General features: G+C 40.9%; 1 protein-coding gene across 1 annotated transcript; it reads left to right on the top strand.

Annotated features, from left to right (window-relative positions):
- Positions 1–1,022: 1,022 nt before the first annotated feature.
- Positions 1,023–21,375, top strand: SKP1 (S-phase kinase associated protein 1). Its single transcript, XM_012440683.3, has 6 exons — positions 1,023–1,131; positions 3,853–3,949; positions 9,511–9,584; positions 17,117–17,260; positions 19,653–19,793; positions 20,480–21,375. Exons 2-6 carry the CDS (start codon positions 3,853–3,855, stop codon positions 20,513–20,515), a joined length of 492 nt encoding a protein of 163 aa, XP_012296106.1. The 5' UTR covers positions 1,023–1,131; the 3' UTR covers positions 20,516–21,375.
- Positions 21,376–23,419: the final 2,044 nt, after the last annotated feature.

The raw sequence follows: 23,419 nt of genomic DNA, 5'->3' as shown, positions 1-23,419 counted from the left end.
GCTTTCAAACTACTCCCTTTCCTTTACAGCTGGCTTCATCCCATCATAGCTTCACCTCATCATAGCTTTCCTGGGAGTACGCCAGACAAAACAGTTCTGTCCAGGCCGGGCCCTGGCTGCCTGGTTCACCGCGGAATCCCCAACACCACGCCTCGCATATAGGCCTCAAAGTATGTTTAGTGAGTGGATACCTACTGCTAGATGGAGGCCCTCTCTCTAAATGTGGGGTTTCCCTACAACGATGGCTATTTTTGGCATGGAAGCCTCTTCAGAAGTCAACAGGAGGAAATAAGGGCTAAGAGCATCTAATTGTGAAGGTTCAAATCCTAGCTCTGTCACTTAACCGTTCCGAACCTGTTCCCTCACTGTAGAGGCGAAAAGGCTAACACTATTTCACCTCGGAAGGTTATTGTGGAGAATGAAGGCTGGAGAAGCTGCATCACTTCAGTAGTAAAACACACACACACGGGCCCCCTACCCTAGGAATGAACACACACACCCGCGCGCGCACACACATACACCTCAGGAATGAACACACACACCCGCGCGCGCACACACATACACCTCAGGAATGAACACACGCGCGTACACATACACACAGCCGCTCCAGGAATGAACACACAAGCGCGCGCACACGTCCCATTTTGTTGTTCCCAGGAACACACACATACGTCTAGGCACACGCCCCGTTTTGTTTTTTTCCAGGCTTTTTAACTGGGGTCTTTCACTCGACTTAGGGCACCCCTGCCTGAAAGACCTTTCTAGGCCAGCCGTTGCTCGGCACCCAGTTGAGGAGAGAGCGCGGCGCTTTCAGGGCTGAGAAAAGGCGAAAGCTCTCCCGGCTCCCCGGCTCCCCAGCCCTTCGGCCCGCCGCTCCCCGAAGCTCTTCGCCGCCTCCTGGCCTGGGCCCGCCCCGCCATCCTCGGCCTACAGTCAGGCGATGTCCGTGGCCAGCCCAGCCGCTGTGTGACGCCGCGCGCCCCGGGGTCCTTAGCGCCTGCGCGCTCTCATATAAAGCAGACGCCGCGCCGTGCTGCTATAGTGGCTTCGTCCGCAGCCTTTCTTTTCTTTCGCTGACGCCTTGCAGCTCTCGTCAGCCTCCGGCCAGCCGTCTCCTTAACACCGAACACCGTGAGTAGTCACCCACTGAGCTGGAAAAGGTTGTGGCGCCCGGATTGCGTGCCGGCTGGCCTCACCACTGCGGTTTGGGCCTGCCTGCGGCGGGCGGTGACTGGGCCTGGCCTTCACTCGGGCCGGGTGGATCGCGTTGTCGACCCTGTTCTTCAGGAGACACCGTCAGGTCCCATTCACCCGCCCCGCCCCCGACTCAGCGAGGCCTCCTCTGGTCGCGCGTCCTCACAGCGCTCCTTGAGTGTGAGTCGAAGCCCGGGCTGGGCCGTCTCTGCACCGGCCGTGCGTCAGCCGGCGCAGAGCTCGACTGCAAGGCCCAGACTGCGGCCGGAGGCCTCTCTTGGCCTTAAGCCTGCTGTCCTGAGGACCAGGGCGGGGGTGGCGGCGGGGTTGTGAATGGGGGTCCCTTGGCTGTCTTGAGCGTGGGCGTGTGTCGGTGTCTGGTTTTTGTTGTGGTCTGGAGGGAGAGCGGCGGTGGTGGTCTGAGGCCGCCCGGTTCCTGGCTCCCATCCTTTCACTCCCGTGCCTGGCGTCACTAGCTACCGGTCCTGGCTAACCGTGTGCGGGCTCCGGGTCTCTGCACATAGCTGCTTGCTCCTTCTAAATATTTATCCGCGTTATGTTGCCACGACTTGGAGTCGTTGAAAAAACTGTTGTGATAGCAGATACCATCGTCATAGTGGTGTGACTTGTAGGAGCCTTAGCTGTAAATTCGACGTGTCTGGCTTTTAAAGATAAAGGACGTCCACCTGCTTTGGTTCACTTTTAATGGAAACTTCACGTTTGGGTTTTAGGGGCATGCATTTTTCGTCAGAGCGTCAAATAGAATGTATCTGTGTCACAGAACAATACAGTGTTCTCCACTGTGCAGTCTAAAAAGAGGTGTCAGAATTTCGGGTCACTTAAAACGCAGGTTCCACCCCTCCCCTTTATGATGTGATAGAACCCACTTTATACTGGCCATGGATAATTATTTACAAGTGCAGGAGCATTTAGGCCTCTTTATTTAGAATGGAATTGTTTTGAAAGCATTTCAAATTAGAATTTCATCCATTACTTAAAAATTTTGCACTTACTTTAGCACCAAAACTTATCTTTGAGTTTAGTCTAGTATTAAAAAGTGCATCGAATTACAGATTAACCGATTGCCTACCTGCTATTTAGTAAGATCTCAACTCCCTTAAGAGTAACCCAATCCACGAATTTGACTGTGACTAAGCACTTATCTTGAGTTATTTGAAAGAAATATGAAACGGTTGTCTTGCTTTTAGAGTAATTTTATCAACTCCATTGTTAGACGTGATTCTGTAATGTTCATTTCAGTACTATGTAATATAAAAATTACACGTTTAAATGTTTTGTAATTAAAAATTGGGCCCACATTAAAATATTTTCTTTTGGAGATACCTATTGTCTTGTCACAGGAAGGGTCCTCTACTCTGGGCCCTTCTCCATTGAGCACAACAACTGCATTATTGGCAAGCGCTAAGCAACATGGAGAAGCAGACATGTTTGTGAACTTCAAAGTGAAATCTGATTTGCTCCAACCATGGATGAGTGAGAGTAGGGTATTTTAGTGACTGGGTTTAAAACATGCTTTACTTTTTTGCTTCTTTGCCTGACAGCCTGTCTGCTTTGGGATTGGGGACAATTGTCTCAGAGAAGCTGAATGAATATTTTAATTGATGTAATGGGTCATAAGTCTTTGAACATAAAACGGGTGTGATGTATGTTTTAAATGCCAAATCATACACTTTGTGAAAATATATGCGATTTTTAATACATAACACCTAGAAAGCTTCAGAGGTGCTATAAGTTAATAGTGATATCACCGGATTATGAATACTTCAGAATCATGGGTCTTTCGAAAGTTGTATGTGAATTTTAAGAGGCCTTGAATTTGAAGATGGTAAGAAATTGTTGGACTTTCAATTTTAAATGCCTTTTTTTTTTTTTGCCAGAACTTAAGTCCTTTGAAATTAATTGGTTAATTTTTTATGTAAGATTATATCTTTTTCCTAATGACTTATAATTAATCTGAGTTAATGCATGCATTTCCAGAGCAAGTAATAGGTTGTTATTATGGAGATCTTGCTGAGAGATTTCAAAGATGGTTACCTGGACAGTCAGTACTGAAAGATAAAAAGGGACCTGAATTTAAGCTTCTTACTAGATTTAGGGACTTGTACTCACATCTGCTTATCTTTAAATCATTTTATTCTCATGTATATGGTCTTGCATTGCCTCAGACATAAATGAGCATATTCTGATCTACTCTTGGGATCTGAACTCATTTTCACAGGTAGGTCTCACTGCAGGGGAAATTTCTATTTTATTTGGTAGCCTTGTTTATTTTGAACTGACCTTTCTTAGATTTGCATGTGGTTAATTGTGGCAGTTAACTATTCAAATGGACTAGTTCAGTATTCAGTGGGAGAAGAAAGGCAGGCAGAAAGCAAATAAGTATGTTTTATTAAATTTATACCGATAGTGAGTTCAGTGGGGCAGGCCTTAAAAGCTGCTGTTCCTAGTAGTTTGAAAAAATTTCATAGAAATACTTGCAGGCTAACCTGTGAATAACTATTGACAGCAGTGCTTTACAGGGTTATATATTGTAGGTCCTTAGAACTTTATGGTCAACAAGTTTAAGGCTTCTGATGGACTGTAGTTGATGAAATATGTAGAACTCTCAAAATTTACATTTAATATACTTTTTTTTAGATGCCTTCAATTAAATTGCAGAGTTCTGATGGAGAGATATTTGAAGTTGATGTGGAAATTGCCAAACAATCTGTGACTATCAAGACGATGTTGGAAGGTAAGTTAATTGGAAAACCTGGGTGGGAGGAAATGTGTAGTTTGAGTTAATTTGTGAATATCAAATTTATATGAGCAGCAAGCTGTCATAAGGTGCTTGAGAGTATGAAGAGGTAAAATTTACATTTTTTTCTTTAAAGTATAAACTACATTTTTCTGATACAGGTCATCTTTTCTGCATTGTCCGAATTAGTGAGGTTTTTTTTCCTCTCATTAAATGGATAAAATCATAAGGTAAAAAATATTGAAGTCATTGCCAAGCCTAAGGCTATGGTTGATTTGTGTTCAAGTAAATTTGGATTCACAGGCTCTAGTGATAGAAATTAAAACCTTTGGAAAAGAGATACCTTCCTATAATGGTAACTGAATAGAACACCTTGTTTCAGTGGAGGGAATGAGCTCCATGGATTGCTGTGTAGATTTTATTTATTTATTTATTTGGGACTGAGTCTCATTCTTGTTCAGACTGGAGTGCAGTGGTACAATCATGGCTCACTGCAGCCTCAACCTTCTGGGCTCAAGCAATCCTCCCACCTCAGCCTCCCAAGTAGCTGGGACTAACAGATATGTGCCACTACATCTAGCTGATTTTTTTTTTTTTTTTTTTTTTGAGATCTAGTTTCACTCTTGTCCAGGCTAGAGTGCAGTGGCGTGATCGCAGCTCACTGCAACCTCCGCCTCCCCAGTTCAAGTGGTTCTGCCTCGTCTCCTGAGTAGCTGGGATTACAGGCATGTGCCACTACACCCAGCTAATTTTGTATTTTTAGTAGAGACAGGGTTTCTCCATGTTGGTCAGGCTGGTCTTGAACTCCTGAGCTCGTTATGGGCTTGTCTCAGCCTCCCAAAGTGCTGGGATTACAGGTGTGAGCCACCATACCCGGCTGAATTTTTTTTTTAAACAAGCTTTCTGTTTTCTCTGTGTTATTCCTCTGAAACTGCTACAGAATTATATGTGCAGCACAAGGAAGTAAGTTAGAAAACAGGTCTTGAAACTTTCACTAGTTAATATGGATCTCTTTTTAGTATTACCAGTGGGATGGTACAAATCAGTGTGTGGAATTGATGAAAAAAACTTAGTAGTATTGAGTGTTCTTTAGTACACTATGTACTAAAGAATGTCAGAGAGTTTTTTATGTAGGGAAGATCTGCAGCTTATAAATGCTTAAAGAGGAGGGTTATATGCTAAGCATTGATGCTGGTGAAAAGAAGGTAAGTGAGACATGGCCTTTGCCCTTGAAGAATTTATAAACCAGGAGGGAAGCCAGACACAAACAAGGCAAACTTGTCACATGGTGTAATTAGTGCATTAGTAAAGTTGTGTGCCAAGTGGTGCTGTGGGAACATCTTGGCTAGTGTTACTCTTCAATCTGGAAGAGATTGCAGTATGTAGTACTCGTGAGGTGCTATTTTTTTTTTTTTTTTTTTTTTTTGAGACAGTTTTGCTTCCCAGGCCAGAGTGCAATGGTGTGATCTCAGTTCACCTCAACCTTCACCTCCTGGATTCAAGTGATTCTCTTGCCTCAGCCTCCCGAGTAGCTGGTATTACAGAGTAGCTACGCCTGGCTAATTTTGTATTTTTAGTAGAGACGGGGTTTCTCCATGTTGGCCAGGCTGGTCTTGAACTCCCGACCTTAGGTGATCCACCCACCTTGGCCTCCCAAAGTGCTGGGATTACAGGCCTGAGCCACTGCACCTGGCCGAGGTGGTATTTCAGATGTAGTAAAATTAGGATGTTTGGGGAGATCAAGTAGACAGGATGTGCTAAGGAAAGTAAAATTAAGGTTTTTAGTTGAGGGGTGGGATGGAATTGTGGTATTATAGTTGGTAGAGCTGAAATGGGTTTGAGAGGATAGTAGAGTAGGATTTGTGGAAGCTAAGGGAAAAGAGGGCATTTCTAGGTGACTTGAGTGATTGCAAGATTTATATACTGTAGACGGGTCCTTAGAATTTCATAGTTAATAAGAGGATTTCTAGCAGCAGATACTTAGGTGTGGTAGATGCAGAAGCTGAATTGCAAGGGGTGTGTCTTCTGTTTTCTAATTGGGTGACTTCTGTTTTCTGATAAAAGCTCAGAATTCTCTTCAGTAATTGGTACCAATCATGTGACCCTTAAAGTCCTGTATCCTGGTAACTTACCTACATAGATCACTTCTATTAAGTTGTAAACCCCTTGGTACATCCCACAGTCACTGTTCGTCAAGTGCCTGTTGAATGAAGGAGTATGTTATGCTCACTAAAAAAAAGTGAAAGCAATCCAAGTGTCCCTAAAAGGCAGGTAAGTAAGGCTTTTTCAAGAAGATGTAGAAACTGATGCTAGAATTGCTGCCTAAATACTTGCTTTGGCAATGAAAGTGTTCTTTATTTTATCTTGGTGCCTGACACACTAATCTGTGTTGTGCTGCTTCAAAGAAGCATTTGCCAATTTTAAAAATGTAGGGCTTCTTGAAAACTTAGCATGCCAATTTGGATCACTGAAGTAAGTGGACTGATAGGCAGTTAGCAACAATAAAATTATTCTTTTACTCCATCGCCTTTGGGAATCAGAAGTGAATGGTTTTATCCTAAGTACCAGTGGCTTACATAAGATTCTAGCCTCTTGAGGACTGAAGTCTTTTGAATTTGGCAACTTACTGCTTTTCTTGTTTTCCCTCTGCAGTATCTCTGGTTATGGGTTTTATGTGACTTAGAAAACAAAAATAAAACCTTTTAATCCACAGGACAATCAGAAGTGAGAATCTTGGCACGTTTACATGTGGATTGGGCGATTAGTTCAGGTCCAGGGTGCAGTATCAAGATACAGGTGTCTTTCAGAAGTTCCTGAAACTAAATAGCTTAAAGGAATGACTGTTGCTACTTGTGCATTTAGTCCAAAAACAAAAAATATTGCATATCCTTAGTTTAAATGCTAGAAGACTTAAAGAGGATTGCTTGAGCCCAGGAGTTCCAAACTAGCCTGGACAACATAGCAAGACCCTGTCTCTACAAAAAATTAAAAATTAGCTTTATGGTTCTTTACAATCATAAAAGCCTTATTTTTAATGTGAGTTAAGCCTCATTCCAAATTACATTTGGATCTAAACAAGCTGGTCTTCTGTATGTTTCCTCTAATATCATAGTTCTCCAGACAAAAGTGTTTTATATTTTATAACTTATTTCTCTCACCTGATTAAAAAGATTACATACTTGTTCAGAAAAGATATAAGCAACTTGATCCACATAGAGCTTTACATGAGACATTGTCATTTTACAGTATTACTCTAAGCTGAGATAGGATCAGGGATAGGAATTGGTGGGAGGGAGAAAAGAGGGGAGATGAGTGACTCCATCCATGCAAGATAACATGAATTATTTTTGAATCTACTCTCATCTTTACCATTCCACTGGAACTGCTTGTTAAGCTCAGTGAACTCTATGTCATCAAGTGCGTTGTCTGCTTTCATTATTTCTTACCTAGATCTGTTGACATCATTTGATGCTTGATCATTCTTTCTGTTTTTTTTTCTTTTTTTTTGAGGTGGAGTCTCTCTTTGTTGCCTAGGCTGGAGTGCAGTGGTGCCATCTTGGCTCACTGCAACCTGCGCCTCCCAGGTTCAAGTGATTATCTTCCCTCAGCCTCCTGAGTAGCTGGGATTATAGGCGTGTGCCACCACGCCCAGCTACTTTTGTAGTTTTAGTAGAGACTGGGGTTTCACCATGTTAGCCAGGTTGGTCTCGGTCTCCTGACCTCATGATCCACCCGCTCTGGCCTCCTAAAGTGCTGGGATTACAGACATGAGCCACCACACCTGGCTGATCATTCCCCTTTTAACTTGGTTTCCAAAATACCACTTACTACTTACCTCACACCCTTCTGTCTTCTGATCTTTAAAGCCTGCAGTACCCCAGGGTTCCTCCTTGGACCTCTTCACTATATCTATACACTCATTCACTTGATCATAGTCCATGGTATTATAAACCATCTATACACCAATTCCCAAACTTACTTACAGTTCTGATCTCTTCTCTTGATTTCTGAACTTGAACATACAGCTGGCCTTGGATATCTAATATTTCACCTTTATGAAACTAGAGCTCTTGATCCTCTCTTACTAAAAATAATAGTTCCTTCGACAGCCTCCCCCTTATCAATTGGTGGCAACTTCATTCTTTTCATGCCATGAACCTTAGTGTACCCTGACTCTTGTCACATTCTACTTTCTTTCTGCTGGCAAATTCTATTGTCTGTACTTCCAAATACAGACAGAATTAGGTAATTTCTTACCACCTCCTTAGCTTCAAACCTTGTCCAGGCTATCATCTTGTGCCTGGATTATTGATAGCCCCATAATTGTGTCCGTTAACCTATGTTCTTTAACTTCCTTACACACAATATTGTTAACAGTTTCTTGTATATCCTCTTGGAGATATGTTATATGTATATATAGAAGCATATTTCTATTTTGTCAGTGGCTGCATGATCTGGTGTGTGTGGGGGTGTGTGTATGTATGTATATACACGTGTCTGTGGGTTTCAGATTTGAATAGAGATTTTATTGCCTTTAATAGTTTTCATTATTTTACTTTTTAAAATGCAGTTCATCTGGAGAATTTGATAATAAAGGTTAAGGAAAGCGTCCATCTTTCATTTTTTTCAGATGGCCACCCACTCATTCAAGCCCAACTTACTAAATCACTATTCCTCCTAATTAAGAACTTTTATGTAATATTCCTTTATTGGTCTACTCACACAAGTTTACATAGTTTTGGGTGGTTCATGGACTCTTTTGTTAGGAGCCACCAATTTTTAAATGCTCCTAAGAGAGCTGTTCTTAGTAAAGTCCTTTTTATATTCTTTCAGACGTGCCTTATAAGTCCTCCCTTGGTATCCATGGGGGATTGGTTTTAGGATACCCCTGTAGATACCATAATCCGCCAATACTCAAGTCCCTTATAATAAAACAGTATAGTATTGGCATATAACATATGCACATCATCTTGTATACTTTTTTTTTGAGACAGTCTTTTTCTGTCACCAGGCTGGAGTGCAGTGGCGCGATCTCGGCTCGCCACAACCTTTGCCTCCTGGGTTTAAGCAGTTCTGCCTCAGCCTCCTGAGGAGCTGGGACTACAGGTGCCAACCACCACGCCCGGCTAATTTTTGTATTTTTAGTAGAGATGGGGTTTCACCATATTGGTCAGGCCTGTCTCAAACTCCTGAACTTGTGATCTGCCTGTCTTGGCCTCCCAAAGTGCTGGGATTACAGGCATGAGCCACTGCAGGGGGCCCCATCTTGTATACTGTAAATCCTCTCTAGATTACTTAACAATGCCGAATACAATGTAAATGCTATGTAAATAGTTGTTGTATTGTATTGTTTAGGGAGTAATGATAAGGAAACAAGTCTACACGTTCAATGTAGACATAGTCATCCTTTTTTCCAATATGTTTAATCTGTGGTTGGTTGAATCCACTGATGTAGCTCTCATGGATATGGGGGCTGACTCTTGTTTTGAGGCATAGACTGGTTGATATAAGTATTAAAATGGAATTAGGAAATAGTAACTGTCTTCTGGTTTTCTTAGATTTGGGAATGGATGATGAAGGAGATGATGACCCAGTTCCTCTACCAAATGTTAATGCGGCAATATTAAAAAAGGTAAGGTCTTTAAAGAGTTTATTCTGCTTAAAATATAACACTAATTGATTAATATAAGTAATTCAACAATCTATATTGGAATTTATTGCTTAAAATTACTTTTAAATTTGATTAACACTTGAGTGATGTTTGTATGTTCTTAAAATACATAGAAAAAAGTTCTGTCTGCTTCTTTGCCACAGTTGACTATTGTCATTGATTGGGCATCTGTACTCCGTATACCTATGCAAACACTTCTCTAGGAAGGATATCTGGATCACAGATTGTAGAATATCTGGATCACAGGATGGCTTATATACCTAAATCTTGATAGATATTGTTAAATAGTCTTCTGGAAAGATACCACTTCTATAGCATGGTGGAATTGAATCATGACTACCTTTCTTAGATTTGTATTTTTGAAATGGCTAAAGTCAAAATAAAGGAATATATAACACTTTGTTCCAATCTCTGCCTTCTCTATTCCAGTCCTCTTTGAGGTAGTGATTTATCCTTTTAGTATTTTGTAATACAGGTATTAACAAATAAGTATGTTTTTTCCCCCCCATTCTTAAAGTAGCAAACTATACATTTCTATGTTTTTTTTTTTGTTTGTTTTTTCATATAACAAAAGGTGATTTGTCTATGTTAATGCATGGCATCTTTTTTTAACATTTTTTTGAGATGGAGTCTCACCCTTTCACCCAGGCAGGAGTGCAATGGCGTGATCTCGGCTCACTGCAACCTCTGCCTCCTGGGTTCAAGCCATTCTCACCTCCTGGGTAGCTGGGATTGCAGGCATGCGCCACCATGCTTGGCTAATTTTTTTGTATCTTTAGTAGAAACGGGGTTTCACCATGTTGGCCAGGCTGGTCTCAGACTCCCAACTTGTGACCCACCTGCCTTGGCCTCCCAAAGTGCTGGGATTACAGGTGTGAGTCACTGCACCTGGCCAGCATCCTTTTTTGTTTTTTTCTGTAACTTTTGGTGTGATTATGACTCTGAGTATCTGTTGAAGTTTATTCATCCAGGCCCTATGAATATTTTAATTGTTTAGTCTTTTGCATTAGCATATTTAAATTACTGCAATACAATAGTATATGCTTAGCAAAAAGATAAAATTTTTGTATTAATATTTTTCACTGAATGAGTATGCCTTAAAAGGAGTGTAAGAATGATGTGTTTTTGTGCTTCTTTTTTTTAATTGATCACTTTACCTTGTGTTTGAGCATAAACAGTTCCCCACATTGAATAGGATTTTAGTGTTTGAGGGCATATAGCTGTGTAATAGAGTGAGTTATTTCATTGGATGATGAAGAGCAGCCTTTTTCCACATTGGGGCAAAAACTGGTTAGACTTAGAACTGGGGATGTTCACCTCCGGTTGTTCCCTTCTTTCAGGATTTATTAAAGGTCACCAACCCAATGCAGTTTGATTTTATGCTTTCTTAAGAACTTGAGAGATGCAGTTGCATTGCATATTTTCCCATAGTCTTACCACATTGACTATTATATTACCAGTCTTTTTAATTCTCCCTAGACTGGGTAAAAAATGATTTTCTGTGCCCGAATGTTTTTGTTTGAGACAGAGTTTCACTCTTGCCCAGGTTGGAATGCAGTGATGCGATGTCAGCTCACTGCAGCCTCTGCCTTCTAGGTTCAAGTAATTCTCTTGCCTCAGCCTCCCGAGTAGCTAGGATTATAGATGCCTACCACCATGCCCGGTTAATTTTTGTATTTTTAGTAGAGACGGGTTTTCACCATGTTGGACAGGCTGGTCCCCGACTCCTGACCTCAGGTGATCTGGCCGCCTTCCAAAGGTGCTGGGATTACTTTGGGATTACAGGCGTGAGCCACCATGCTCGGCCAAGCCAAATTTTTTTGTTTTTGTTTTTGAGAGAGGGTCTCACTCTGTTGCCCAGGCTGGAGCACAGTGGTGTGATCTCAGGTCACTACAACCTCCGCCTTCCAGGTTCAGGCAGTTCTCTTGCCTCAGCCTCCCAAGCAGCTGGGATTACAGGCACTCACCACCATGCCCGGCTAATTTTTGCATTTTTTAGGAGAGACGGGGTTTCACCATGTTGGTCCGGCTGATCTCCTGACCTTGTGATCCACCTGCCTCAGCGTCCTAAAGTGTTGGGATTACAGGTGTGAGCCACCCTGCTGGCCTTTTGTTTTGTTTTGTTTTGTTTTTGTTTTTGAGATGGAGTTTTGCTCTGTTGCCCAGGATGGAGTACAGTGGCACGATCTCAGCTCACCGCAACCTCCGCCTCCTTGGTTCAAGTGATTCTCCTGCCTCAGCCTCCTGAGTAGCTGGGATTACAGGCGCCTGCTACCACGCCCAGCTGATTTTTGTATTTTTGTAGAGATGGGGTTGCACCATGTTGGCCAGGCTGGTCTTGAACTCCGGACCTCAGGCGATCTGCCTGCTTCAATCTCCCAAAGTGTGAATGTTTTTACATGTATTACTGGCCATTTACATTTTCTGCATTGTCTGTTTTCATTTTCCTGTTTTCCTAATGGACTTAAAAAGTGGTAAAATATACATGATGTTTATCATTTTCAGTTTTTAAAAGTGCACCATTCAGTGACATTAATTACACTCACAGTGTTGTGCCGCCATCACCACTAACCATCGTCAGAACTTTATTATCCCAAACTGAAACTCTGCATTGTAACTCCCCATTTCTGTACACTCCCTTCCCCAAATCCCCTAGATAATCACTATTCTACTTTGTGTGTCTGAATTTAGCTATTCTGGGTACATCATATATGGAATCATATAATATTAGTCATTTTGTATCTGGCTTTTTTCACTTAGCATGTTTACAAGGTTCATCCATGTTGTTGTCTAATGGGCTTAAAAAATTGTGGTCAAATATACATAACAAAAGTTACTATCTTAACCATTTTCTCCTTTTTTTTTTTTTTTTTTTTTGAGTTGGAGTTTTGCTCTTATTGCCCAGGCTGGAGTGCAATGGCATGATCTCGGCTCACTGCAACCTCCACCTCCTGGGTTCAAGTGATTCTCCTACCTCAGCCTCCTGAGTAGCTGGTGTTACAGGTGTGCACCACCATCCCCAGCTAATTTTGTACTTTTAGTAGAGACAGGGTTTCTCCATGTTGGTCAGGCTGGTCTCCAACTCCTGACCTCAGGTGATCTGCCCACCTCAGCCTCCCAAAGTGTTAGTATTACAGGCGTGAGCCACCACACCCGGCCATCATCTTAACCATTTTTTTTTTTTTTTTTTTTTTGAGACAGTCTCACTCTGTTGCCCAGGCTAGAGTGCTGTGGCACAATCTCAGTTCATGCAACCTCCACCTCCCGGGTTCAAGCAGTTCTCCTGCCTCAGCCTCCCAAGTAGCTGGGATTACAGGCACGTGTCACCATGCCCAGCTAATTTTTGTATTTTTTGTAGAGTTGGGATTTCACCATGTTGGCCAGGATGGTCTGGATCTCTTGACCTTGTGATCTGCCCGCCTTGGCCTTCCAAAATGCTGGAATTACAGGCGTGAGCCACTGCGCCTGGCTGTCTTAACCATTTTGAAGTTACAATTCAGTGGTATTATCTAATAGGCTTTTTTTTTTTTTTAGGAGACAGTGTCATTCTGTTGCCCAGGCTGTAGTGCAGTGGTGCGATCTCACTGCATCTCTGCCTCCTGGGTTCAAAGGATTCTCCTGCCTCAGCCTCCTGAGTAGCTGGGATTACATGCGTGCGCCACCACACCTGGCTAATTTTTGTATTTTTAGTAGAGACAGGGTTCCGCCATGTTGGTCAGGCTGGTCTCGAACTCCTAACCTTGTGATTCGTCTCCCTCAGCCTCCCAAGGTGCTCAGATTACAGGCGTGAGTCACCGTGCCCTGACTCTAATAGGCTTTTTATAAGAACTCTTTTAAAAAGTTTCTACCAGTTTGCTTATCTTAGTTAATTTATGTTATGATTTAGAGGGTTTATTTTATCTGGTTAGATCTCATTCTTTTTTTTTTTTTTTTTTTTTTTTGAGATGGAGTTTCGCTCTTGTTACCCAGGCTGGAGTGCAATGGCGCGATCTTGGCTCACCGCAACCTCTGCCTCCTGGGTTCAAGCAATTCTCCTGCCTCAGCCTCCCGAGTAGCTGGAACTACAGGTGTGCACCACCATGCCCAGCTAATTTTTTTTGTATTTTTAGTAGAGACGGGGTTTCACCTTGTTGACCAGAATAGTCTCGATCTCTTGACCTTGTGATCTACCCGCCTCGGCCTCCCAAAGTGCTGGGATTATAGATAGACGTGAGCCACTGAGCCCGGCCAGATCTCATTCTTTATGATTTCTGAATATGCCTTACAAGTAACATACTCTATTTTATACTAATGAAAAATGTTTCTAAAAGGATCTTTGCTTGTAGTCATTCAAATACCAGGTACATTCAGATGCCATTCAAAAGCTCGGGGTATAGCAGTGAACCCAAAATCCTTATGGAGTTTACCATCTGAAGGGGTGGGGAAACATACAACATAAGAAATACATCAGATAAAAAAGCTATGGCGAATAAAGAAGGGAACAGGGAACATAAAGGGGTGAGTAGGTGAACAGTTAGCTATTTAAAAAATAAAGATAGGAGATGCCTTACTGAGAAGATGATCTTTAAACAAAGAAATGTGAATATGTGGGGGAAAAGGATTCTGGGATTTGGGAGCAAGTGCAGTGACCTTAAGACAAGAGCATGCCCTGCCATTTCAGGAAAGAAGGATTTTAGTGGAAGCTAGAGCACAGTGACCAAACAAGAAGGAAGTAGATAAAATCAGTTAACGGGCTGGGTGATTTAGGGCCACTTCGGAGAATGAGAAGTGTTTGGTTTTTTGTTTTGTTTTGTTTTTTTAAGATAGGGTCTCACTCTGTTGCCTAGGCTGGAGTGCAGTAGTGCAGTCATGGATCATTGCAGCTCTACCTCCTGGGTTCAGGTGATCCTCTCACTGCAGCCTCCTGAGTAGCTGGGACTACAGGTGCATGCCACCACACCTGGCTAATTTTTGTATTTTCTGTAGAGGTGGAGTTTCACTGTGTAGCCCAGGCTGGTGTGGAACTGCTGGGCTCAAGCGATCTGTCTCCCTTGGCCTCCCAGATTGCTAGGATTATAGGTGTGAGCCACCACACCTAGCTAAGAAGTTTTTTTTTTTTTTAAAGCCTGTTTGCATTGAATGTATATTGTATTTTGAATAATAATTACATGATGCCAAAACTGTGAAAGTGTACAATAAAATCTCCCATCGTTGTCTCTTATCTGATGGGAAACTATTCCCCCCAGAAAGTAATGTGGCATTTTTTTTTTGTTTTTCTTTTTTACTGGTGCTACCCGTTGTGAACCGAGGCATTAGTTTCTTATATATTCTTTAAAGAGTTTTTTATTTTTAAATTTTATTATTTTTTATTAGTAGTGGTAGTAATTTTTTTTTTTTTTTTGAGACAGAATCTCTTTCTCTCTTACCCAGACTAGAGTGCAGTGGTGCGATCATGGCTTGCTTCAGCCTCAACCTCCTGGGCTCAAGTGATGCTCTTTCCTCAACCTTCCGAGTACCTGGGACCGTAGATGTGCACCACCACCCCTGGCTCATTTTTGTATTTTTTATAGAGACAAGGTTTCACCATGTTACCCAGGCTGGTCTCAAACTTCTGGGCTCAAGCATGTCCCCCACCTTACCCTCCCAAAGTGCTAGGATTACAGGTGTGAGCCTCCTTGCTCAGCCTATTTATTATTACTATTATCATTGTTTTGTAGAAGTGGGGTCTTGCTACATTGCCTAGGCTAGTGTTGAACTTCTGGCACTAAGCAGTCCTCCTGCCTCAGCCTCCCAGATTTCTGGGATTACTGTGCCTAGCTTTAGAGTTTTTAAAATGCCCAGATAAGCAAATACTAATTGCCATTTGTTTGTTTTATGTTATTGGAATACTGCTTAAGAAGTTATTATTTATTTCATTAAAACCCTTTGCTGGCTAGGCACAGTGGTTCACACCTATAATCTCAACACTTTGGGAAGGCAAGATGGGTGAATTGATTGAGTTTAGGAGTTTGAAACTAGCTTGAGCAACATGATGAAACCTTATCTCTACAAAAACAAAATAAAAAAATTAGCCAGGTGTGGTGGCATGCACCTGTAACCCCAGCTACTTGGGAGGTTAAGGTGGGAGGATTGCTTAAGCGCAGGAGGTCAAGTGAGCCGTGATTGCAGCACTGCATTCCAGCCTGGGTGACACAGTGAGTGACACCTTGTCTCAAAAACGAATGAACAAAAAACCCTTGGCTTGGCTTTGCCTTATTGAAACGGTTATTTCGTTCTTTCTTTTTTTTTTTTTTTTTGCATCCTTGCAATATAATTTCTTGGCTCTACTATTTTCTCTCAGCATTGTTTATTTCTCATGAACATTTTCCTATGAAAACATTTTAGCCATACAGAAAAATTGAAAGAATTACACAGTGGACACCTATACAGCCACTGCCTAGATTCTACAACTTAAAACACTTTCAGTATTGATTTTGGTCTTTATGTTGTTATGTAGGTAATCAGCTTCCTGAAACTTTATGAAGTCATTATTCTCCTATTAAGGGAATTTTGGGGCTTTTGCTGTTTTGTTGTTACACCAAATAGTCTTACAGATGTGTCTGGGGTATTTGGAATTTCCTGGTTACAATATATGCACATATTCAGCTTTACTGAGAAGTGCTGGATTAGCTTTCAAATGGGTTATACCAATTTATACTCTAGAAGAGTTCGTGTTTCCTTTCCACTATTGCCCAACAATTAGTATCAATTTCTTGATTTTTTTCATTCTAGAGAAGTATCTGTTGTAGTGTTAGTTTTGCTTCTATGAAGTTGAGTGTCCTTACGTTTGACTACTCAGTTTTCATTTATTGCCTGTACATATCTTTAACCCATTTCTCTATAGTGATTTTTAAAATATTTTATATTCTCTAGGCTAATCACTGTTGTATGTTTTGGAGATATCCTCCGGTCATTGTCCTGTCTAACTTGACTTTTCTTTTTGCAGAGAAACTTTTTTTTTTTTTTTTGAGATGGAATGCAGTGGTGCCGTCTTGGCTCACTGCAACCTCTGCCTCCTGGGTTCAAGTGATTCTCCTGCCTCAGCCTTTTGAGTAACTGAAATCACAAGCGCCGGCTACCACGCCCAGCTATTTTTTTGTATTTTTTTAGTAGAGACAGGTTCTACCATGTTGGGCAGGCTGGTCTCGAAGTCATGACCTTGTGATTCGCCTGCCTCAGCCTCCCAAAGTGCTGGAATTATAGGCGTGAGCCACCACGCCCAGCTGCATAGAAGCTTTTTAATGTGGTCAAGTATGGTACTCTGTCTGTATGGCTTGCTTTTATCTAATAAGATCTTCTGCCTTCTAGGGTTATAAAGATTCTTCAAGCTTCATTTTTGTTTTTCAGGCTTGGCTGTTAATTGCTCAAGTCAACCTCTAGCTAGTTATTATCCCAGTGTAGGGATAAGTTGTCCCAGCAGTGGAATGAGTACCTTTGACAAAATGCCACAGAAGAATCAACTTTTGTTGTTGTAGGTCATTCAGTGGTGCACCCACCACAAGGATGACCCTCCTCCTCCTGAGGATGATGAGAACAAAGAAAAGCGAACAGATGATATTCCTGTTTGGGACCAAGAATTCCTGAAAGTTGACCAAGGAACACTTTTTGAACTCATTCTGGTAAGTTTTTTTGTTTTTATTTTTTGAGACGGAGTCTCACTCTGTCGCCCTGGCTAGAGTGCAGTGGTGTGTTCTTGGCTCACTGCCACCTCTGCCTCCCGGGTTTAAGCAGTTCTCCTGACTCCACCTCCCAACTAGCTGGGATTACAGGTGTGTGCCACCACGCTTAGTTAATTTTTGTATTTTTAAGTAGAGACGGGATTTCACCATGTTGGTCAGGCTGATCTCGAACCCCTGACCTCGTGATCCGCCTGCCTCAGCCTCCCAAAGTGCTGGGATTATAGGCATGAGCCACCGTGCCTGGCATCTGGTAAGTTTTTTTTAACGTATAAGATAGCTCTATTCCGGAGCCTTTAAATATTACTTCTTGTAGATTTAAAATTTGCTAACTTCATTGACACTGAATTTTAATACTCTGAATTAAAATGTAACGCCATATTTAAATCCACATATCAGTAACACACTAAATGTAAATGGTCTAAACACAGTTAAAAGGCAGAAATTATCAGAAGAGCAAGATTAGCTATGCTGTCTATAAGAAACCCACTTTAAGTAAATAGACACACCTAGGTTTAAAGAATGAAAGAAGGTAAACTATACTGACACGAATCAAAAGAAAGCTGGAGTGACTATGTTAAAATAGATGTGGAGGCAAAGAATATTACTAGGGTTAAAGGGGATTATTTTGTATTGTTAAGGGGATCAGTTTTTTAAGAAGACATAATCATAAATGTTTATCTGCCTAGAAGGAGAACTTCAAGAAGTGAAACAAAACCCAGAAGAACTCAAAGAAGTCCACAAATTCGCAGTCATAGAGATTTCAGTACCTCTCTCAATTAATATAACAAGTAGACAGAAATCATGATAACTTGATGTAACACTATTGACCAACTTAATGGACATTTATAAAACATTTTATCTATATCTATATATTATGTATCTTTTTGAGACAGAGTCTCACTCTTGTCACCCAGGCTGGAGTGCAGTGGCGCAATCTCTGTTCGCTGCAACCTCCTCCTCCCGAGGTAAGTGATTCTCCTGCCTCAGCCTCCTGAATAGCTGAGATTACAGCCACCTGCCACCATGCCCAGCTAATTTTTTGTATTTTTAGTAGAGACAGGGTTTCACCATGTTGGTCAGGTTGGTCTCGAACTCCTGACTTCAGGTTATCCACCCGCCTTGGCCTCCCAAAGTGTCGAGATTACAGGTGTGAGCCACTGCGCCTGGCCTAAAACATTATATGTAATGGTAGCAGAATACATATGCTTTTCAAGTGTATATTACCAAGATAGACCGTGTTTTGGGCCATAAAACAAGTCTCAGCCTGGCACAGTGGCTCACACCTGTAATCCCAACACTCTGGGAGGTCGAGGCTTGTAGATCACTTGAGGCCAGGAGTTTGAGACCAGCCTGGTCAACATGATGAAACCCCATCTCTACTAAAAATACAAAAATTAGCTGGGTGTGGTGGCACACACCTATAATCCTAGCTACTTGGGAGACTGAGGCAGGAGAATCACTTGAACCTGGGAGGCAGAGGTTGCAGTGAGCTGAGATCGTACCACTGAACTTCAGCCTGGGTGACAGAGTGAGATGTCTCAAAAAAAAAAATCTCTATCATAAAAGGATTTACGCCATACAAAGTATGTTCTCTGCAATGGAACTAGAAATCACAAACAGAAAGGTAACTGGAAAAATCTGCAGCTACTTTAACACATTTGAAATAACCTATAAGTCAAAGAAGAAATAAAAAGAATTTGTATTTTGAGCTGAATAGAAATAAAACACATGAAAAATCTGTGAGATGCAGCTAAAGAAATACTTAGAGGGAAATTGATAGCATGAAATACCTATATTATTAGAAAAGAAGAAAAGTTTCAAATCAGTGATCTAAGCTTCCACCTTAAGAAACTAGTAAAAGATGAAATTAAATACAAAGCAAACAGAAGAATGAGAATATAAAAGGGCAGAAATCAGTGAAATAGAAAATAGGTAAACAATAAAGTCAGTGAAACCAAAACCTGTTTTTAAAAATCAGATCAATAAAGTGTAATGCTATAACTGCTTATTGAACTCTTTAAGTGTGGACAAATATTTTTGTCAAGATCTGATGTGGTATTTGTGTGCATGTGTACACACATACACAACAGTAGTGGCTGTTGTTTAACATTTGAGCTAGTGTAGTTTAAGGAAGCAGAAGGATTCAACATTATAGAGATATAACAAAGGTCATATAAAAGTCTTTCATGGAGGAACTTATGAGTGATTTATTCTTCTCCCTTTAATAAAATTATCATTTTAAGCTTTATTAGACATAGAGTATCAATCATTAACTTTGGATTTAGTTTAAAACACCAAGTATACTTTAAGGAAAACAACTATCTCTTTACAGGCTGCAAACTACTTAGACATCAAAGGTTTGCTTGATGTTACATGCAAGACTGTTGCCAATATGATCAAGGGGAAAACTCCTGAGGAGATTCGCAAGACCTTCAATATCAAAAATGACTTTACTGAAGAGGAGGAAGCCCAGGTAGGTAGCACACAGTTTTGTCTCTGATCGCATGCTCTTAAAAAGGGACTAAAGCCTACAACATACCAGAAAAGGTGACTGTATCAAGTAGTCTTGATACTTGAGGAATACTAAGTAGTTTCTGTGTCTTAAACATGCTCTTACTGGACTGTCTGTATGAGTCTAAACACTTATATGATAATACTGCATTTTAAGCATAAGAACAATTAAGTTTGCACCAAGAGGAGCTCTTTCTTGTGAATGTATTAACAGTTACTAGTTTTGGCACCTGCAACTTTTTGTATAGACCATACATACCTGACTTCAGAAAAGCAGGCCCTAGAGAAGTGTATGCTAGGGCACTTGAGAGCAACTTAATGAGAGGAGGAAATGAAAGAATAGATCAGAATGATTTTGTTGACATGACTACAGACTGAAATTGTGTCAGTGAACTAACTGAATTTGCTCTGTCAACTTTAGTAAACTGCCCATTGCCTTTATTTTGTTCATAATTTCAGCAGGGCAGAATAAAAACCTTGGGAGGCAAAAAAAGGAAATCCGGAAGTATAGTCTTAACCTGGTGTTCTAATTTTCCATCTGTTCTTCTGACTCAACTCACTGGCTGTCGATGAATCAGTAGGTAATATTTCTAAGTCTTAGGAAAGACTACTCAAGTTAAGGTACTTCCTTATATCCATCTCTTTTAGGTACGCAAAGAGAACCAGTGGTGTGAAGAGAAGTGAAATGTTGTGCCTGACACTGTAACACTGTAAGGATTGTTCCAAATACTAGTTGCACTGCTCTGTTTATAATTGTTAATATTAGACAAACAGTAGACAAATACAGCAGCAAGTCAATTGTATTAGCAGAATATTGTCCTCATTGCATGTGTAGTTTGAGTACAGATTCCAAATCTGCTGAGTTTCTTCTAGTATGATTGAAAGTTTCTTTTTTCTTTGCTCTGAATAAAACTGAACTGTGGGTTCTCTTATAAGTGGCATTTTGGGCTTTCCCTCTTTTTTGTAAAGCAATGTCTGCCTAGTTTATTGTCCAGTTAACTTCAGTGACCTTTTAAAAGTTGGCATTGTAAATAAAACAACCTGAAAAAAAGTTATCTGGAATAGAATTAACAAAATATTATCTTTATTCATGAGTTGGAAACTGGAAAAGGCTTCTTGAAGTAAATGTTCTGAGTGGAGTTACTAGGATGTCTTTCAGCCTCCTGCAGGCAAGGAGTACCACTGTATTGATTAGCCTGTATTTAGCAGGGCTCCTCCCTTCATTGCATCTGAGGACTTGTTTTCTTTTTCTTTAATTTTATTTTTAATCCTCTTAGCTTTAAATATATTGCCTAGAGACTCAGTTACTACCCAGTTTGTGGTTTTTTGGGAGAAATGTAACTGGACAGTTTGTTAGCTTTTCAATTAAAGACACTTAACCTATGTGGGATGTCATCTTTTTATAATCAGTATTCCCATGTGGGGAAAATTATTCACACTACTTGCATGTAAAAAATAATTTAACTTTTAAAATATATGGTAAAATTCAGAAAACATCCATCATGAATGCAAGATACTTTCAATAAAAAGTAAGTTATATTGTAGGTAGTTAAGTTTGCTTTTGTGGACTTAAATGTGTCTCTTCACTTAAATGGGTTGAATTTGTATATATTTATTTAGCTTGAAAAGACTTAGTTTATATTCTAGCTCACTGGAGACTGCTGACATAAGCATAACTTCTGTCTCTTCTAATTGTCATTTATATGCCTAACTGGAGCCAGTACATTAATTCTTAACACAGAATTACTCTGTCATTGTTTCCAGCTTGCCTTCTACAATAGAATGAAGTTTTTGTTGATGGCTTGAGATGGCTTACATAATTTGATTTTTTTTCTTTCTTGTGCTCCCTTTTTTTCTTCTTCCTTTTCCAGTTAATGTCTGTATTTGCATGTAATCTTGTTTTCTCTTCACATTCACTGAGTAATTTAGGCTCAGATTATCCCTTGCAGTAGTTTGCCTTCATCTCACCTTTCATTTGCCCCAAATTCACCTTATTTAATAAAGTCCCATATGTTGTCTCAATTTCCATTTGTTGTCTGTACCAGAGATAGGAAACTATAATGTATGTGGGTCAAATCAGGCCCATAGCCTGTTTTTGTAGTCTTTGAGCTAAAAATGGTTTTTATGTTGTAAAGTGTTGTTTAAAAAAAAAACACACACACACACACACACACCAGAAACAGAATTTAAAGAGACACACACACACACACACACACACACACACACACACACACACACACACGAGAACCTGAATTTGACCAAAAAGCCTAACATATATTTACTATCTAGCATTTACAGAAAATGTTTGCCAACCCCTGTGACTACTTTTGGATTCCTGGTTCCTTTTACTCTTGGGAAATAAGCTTGTTTTCTTTGAGACAGAGTCTCACTTTGTCCCCCAGGCTGGAGTGCAGTGGCGAGATCTTGGCTCACTGCAATTTCTGCCTCCTGGGTTCAAGCCATTCCCCTGACTCAGCCTCCCGAGTAGCTGGGACTACAGGCACGTGCCACCACACCCAGCTAATTTTTGTATTTTTAGTAGGGATGGGGTTTCACCATTTTGGCCAGGCTGGTCTTGAACTCTTGATCTCGTGATCCACCTGCCCCAGCCTCCCAAAGTGCTAGGATTACAGGCATGAGCCACTGTGCCGGGCCAGAAATAAGCTTGTTTTCTGTTTGTCCTGGTTTTAGTGGGGAGGGTAGCAGTGTACGCTCCCAGCTGAATTATCTCATCTACCAATTCCTCTATAATGATCAACTTCTGCAAAAACCTTATCCACCTCAAGTATCCTTAGCAGCTGGGCATGGTGCCTTATGCCTGTAATCTCAACATTTTGTGAGGACAAGGTGGCAGGAGGATCATTTGGGCCCAGGAGTTTGAGACCAGCCTGGACAACACAGGAAGACCCCTTCGCTACAAAAAAAAAAAAAAAAAAATTGGCCGGGTGCGGTGGCTCACGCCTGTAATCCAAGCACTTTGGAGGCCAAGGCAGGCGGATCACCTGAGGTCGGGAGTTCAAGACCAGCCTGACCAACATGGTGAAACCCTGTCTTATTTAAAAAAAAAAAAAAAAAAAAAAAAAAGCAAGCATGTGGTGCATGCCTGTGGTTTCAACTACTTGGGAAGCTGAGGTGGGAGGATTGCTTGAGCCTGAGAGGTCGAGGCTGCAGTGAGCTGGCATTGCACCACTGCACTCCAGTCTAGGCAGCAGAGCGAGACCTTGTCTCAAAAACAAAAAGTATCCTTAGCAGTATTACAACAAACACAAACCTTCACTGAAGGTCCAGGATTACTGCCATATATCATGTTTAACTTGTAAAGGAGGTATCACCTTCTAAGAAACTGGAGCTTGTTATTATTGCCACTTGATCTGTATAATATACAGGAGTTGTTAGAATTATAGGAGTAAATAATGTCACTATTTACAGTTAAAGGATACTGGATCTTTCAGAAAGATTGGATGGACAGACAGTATAGTAATTTAAATTTTTGTTTCCTTCTTGACTTTCTGTAGTCTCTAATCTTTAAATAATAAACAAAAATTCCTGGTAATCTTAAACTTTTACATTAATAGAAATCCAAGAGAA

The sequence above is a fragment of the Aotus nancymaae genome, unplaced genomic scaffold (genome assembly GCF_030222135.1).
Source record: "Aotus nancymaae isolate 86718 unplaced genomic scaffold, 86718_ANA_hifiasm-v0.15.2.pri h1tg000064l_1, whole genome shotgun sequence".
Classification (NCBI taxonomy): Eukaryota; Metazoa; Chordata; class Mammalia; order Primates; family Aotidae; genus Aotus; species Aotus nancymaae.
This window is presented reverse-complemented; position numbering and strand designations above follow the sequence as displayed.

Bases quoted from the DNA above. Each gene is read 5' to 3' on its own strand.
- SKP1 (XM_012440683.3), top strand. From the start codon at position 3,853: ATGCCTTCAATTAAATTGCAGAGTTCTGATGGAGAGATATTTGAAGTT. The intron at 9,585-17,116 runs GTAAGGTCTTTA...TTGTTGTTGTAG, and splicing joins ATGCGGCAATATTAAAAAAG to GTCATTCAGTGGTGCACCCA. The intron at 19,794-20,479 runs GTAGGTAGCACA...CATCTCTTTTAG, and splicing joins CTGAAGAGGAGGAAGCCCAG to GTACGCAAAGAGAACCAGTG.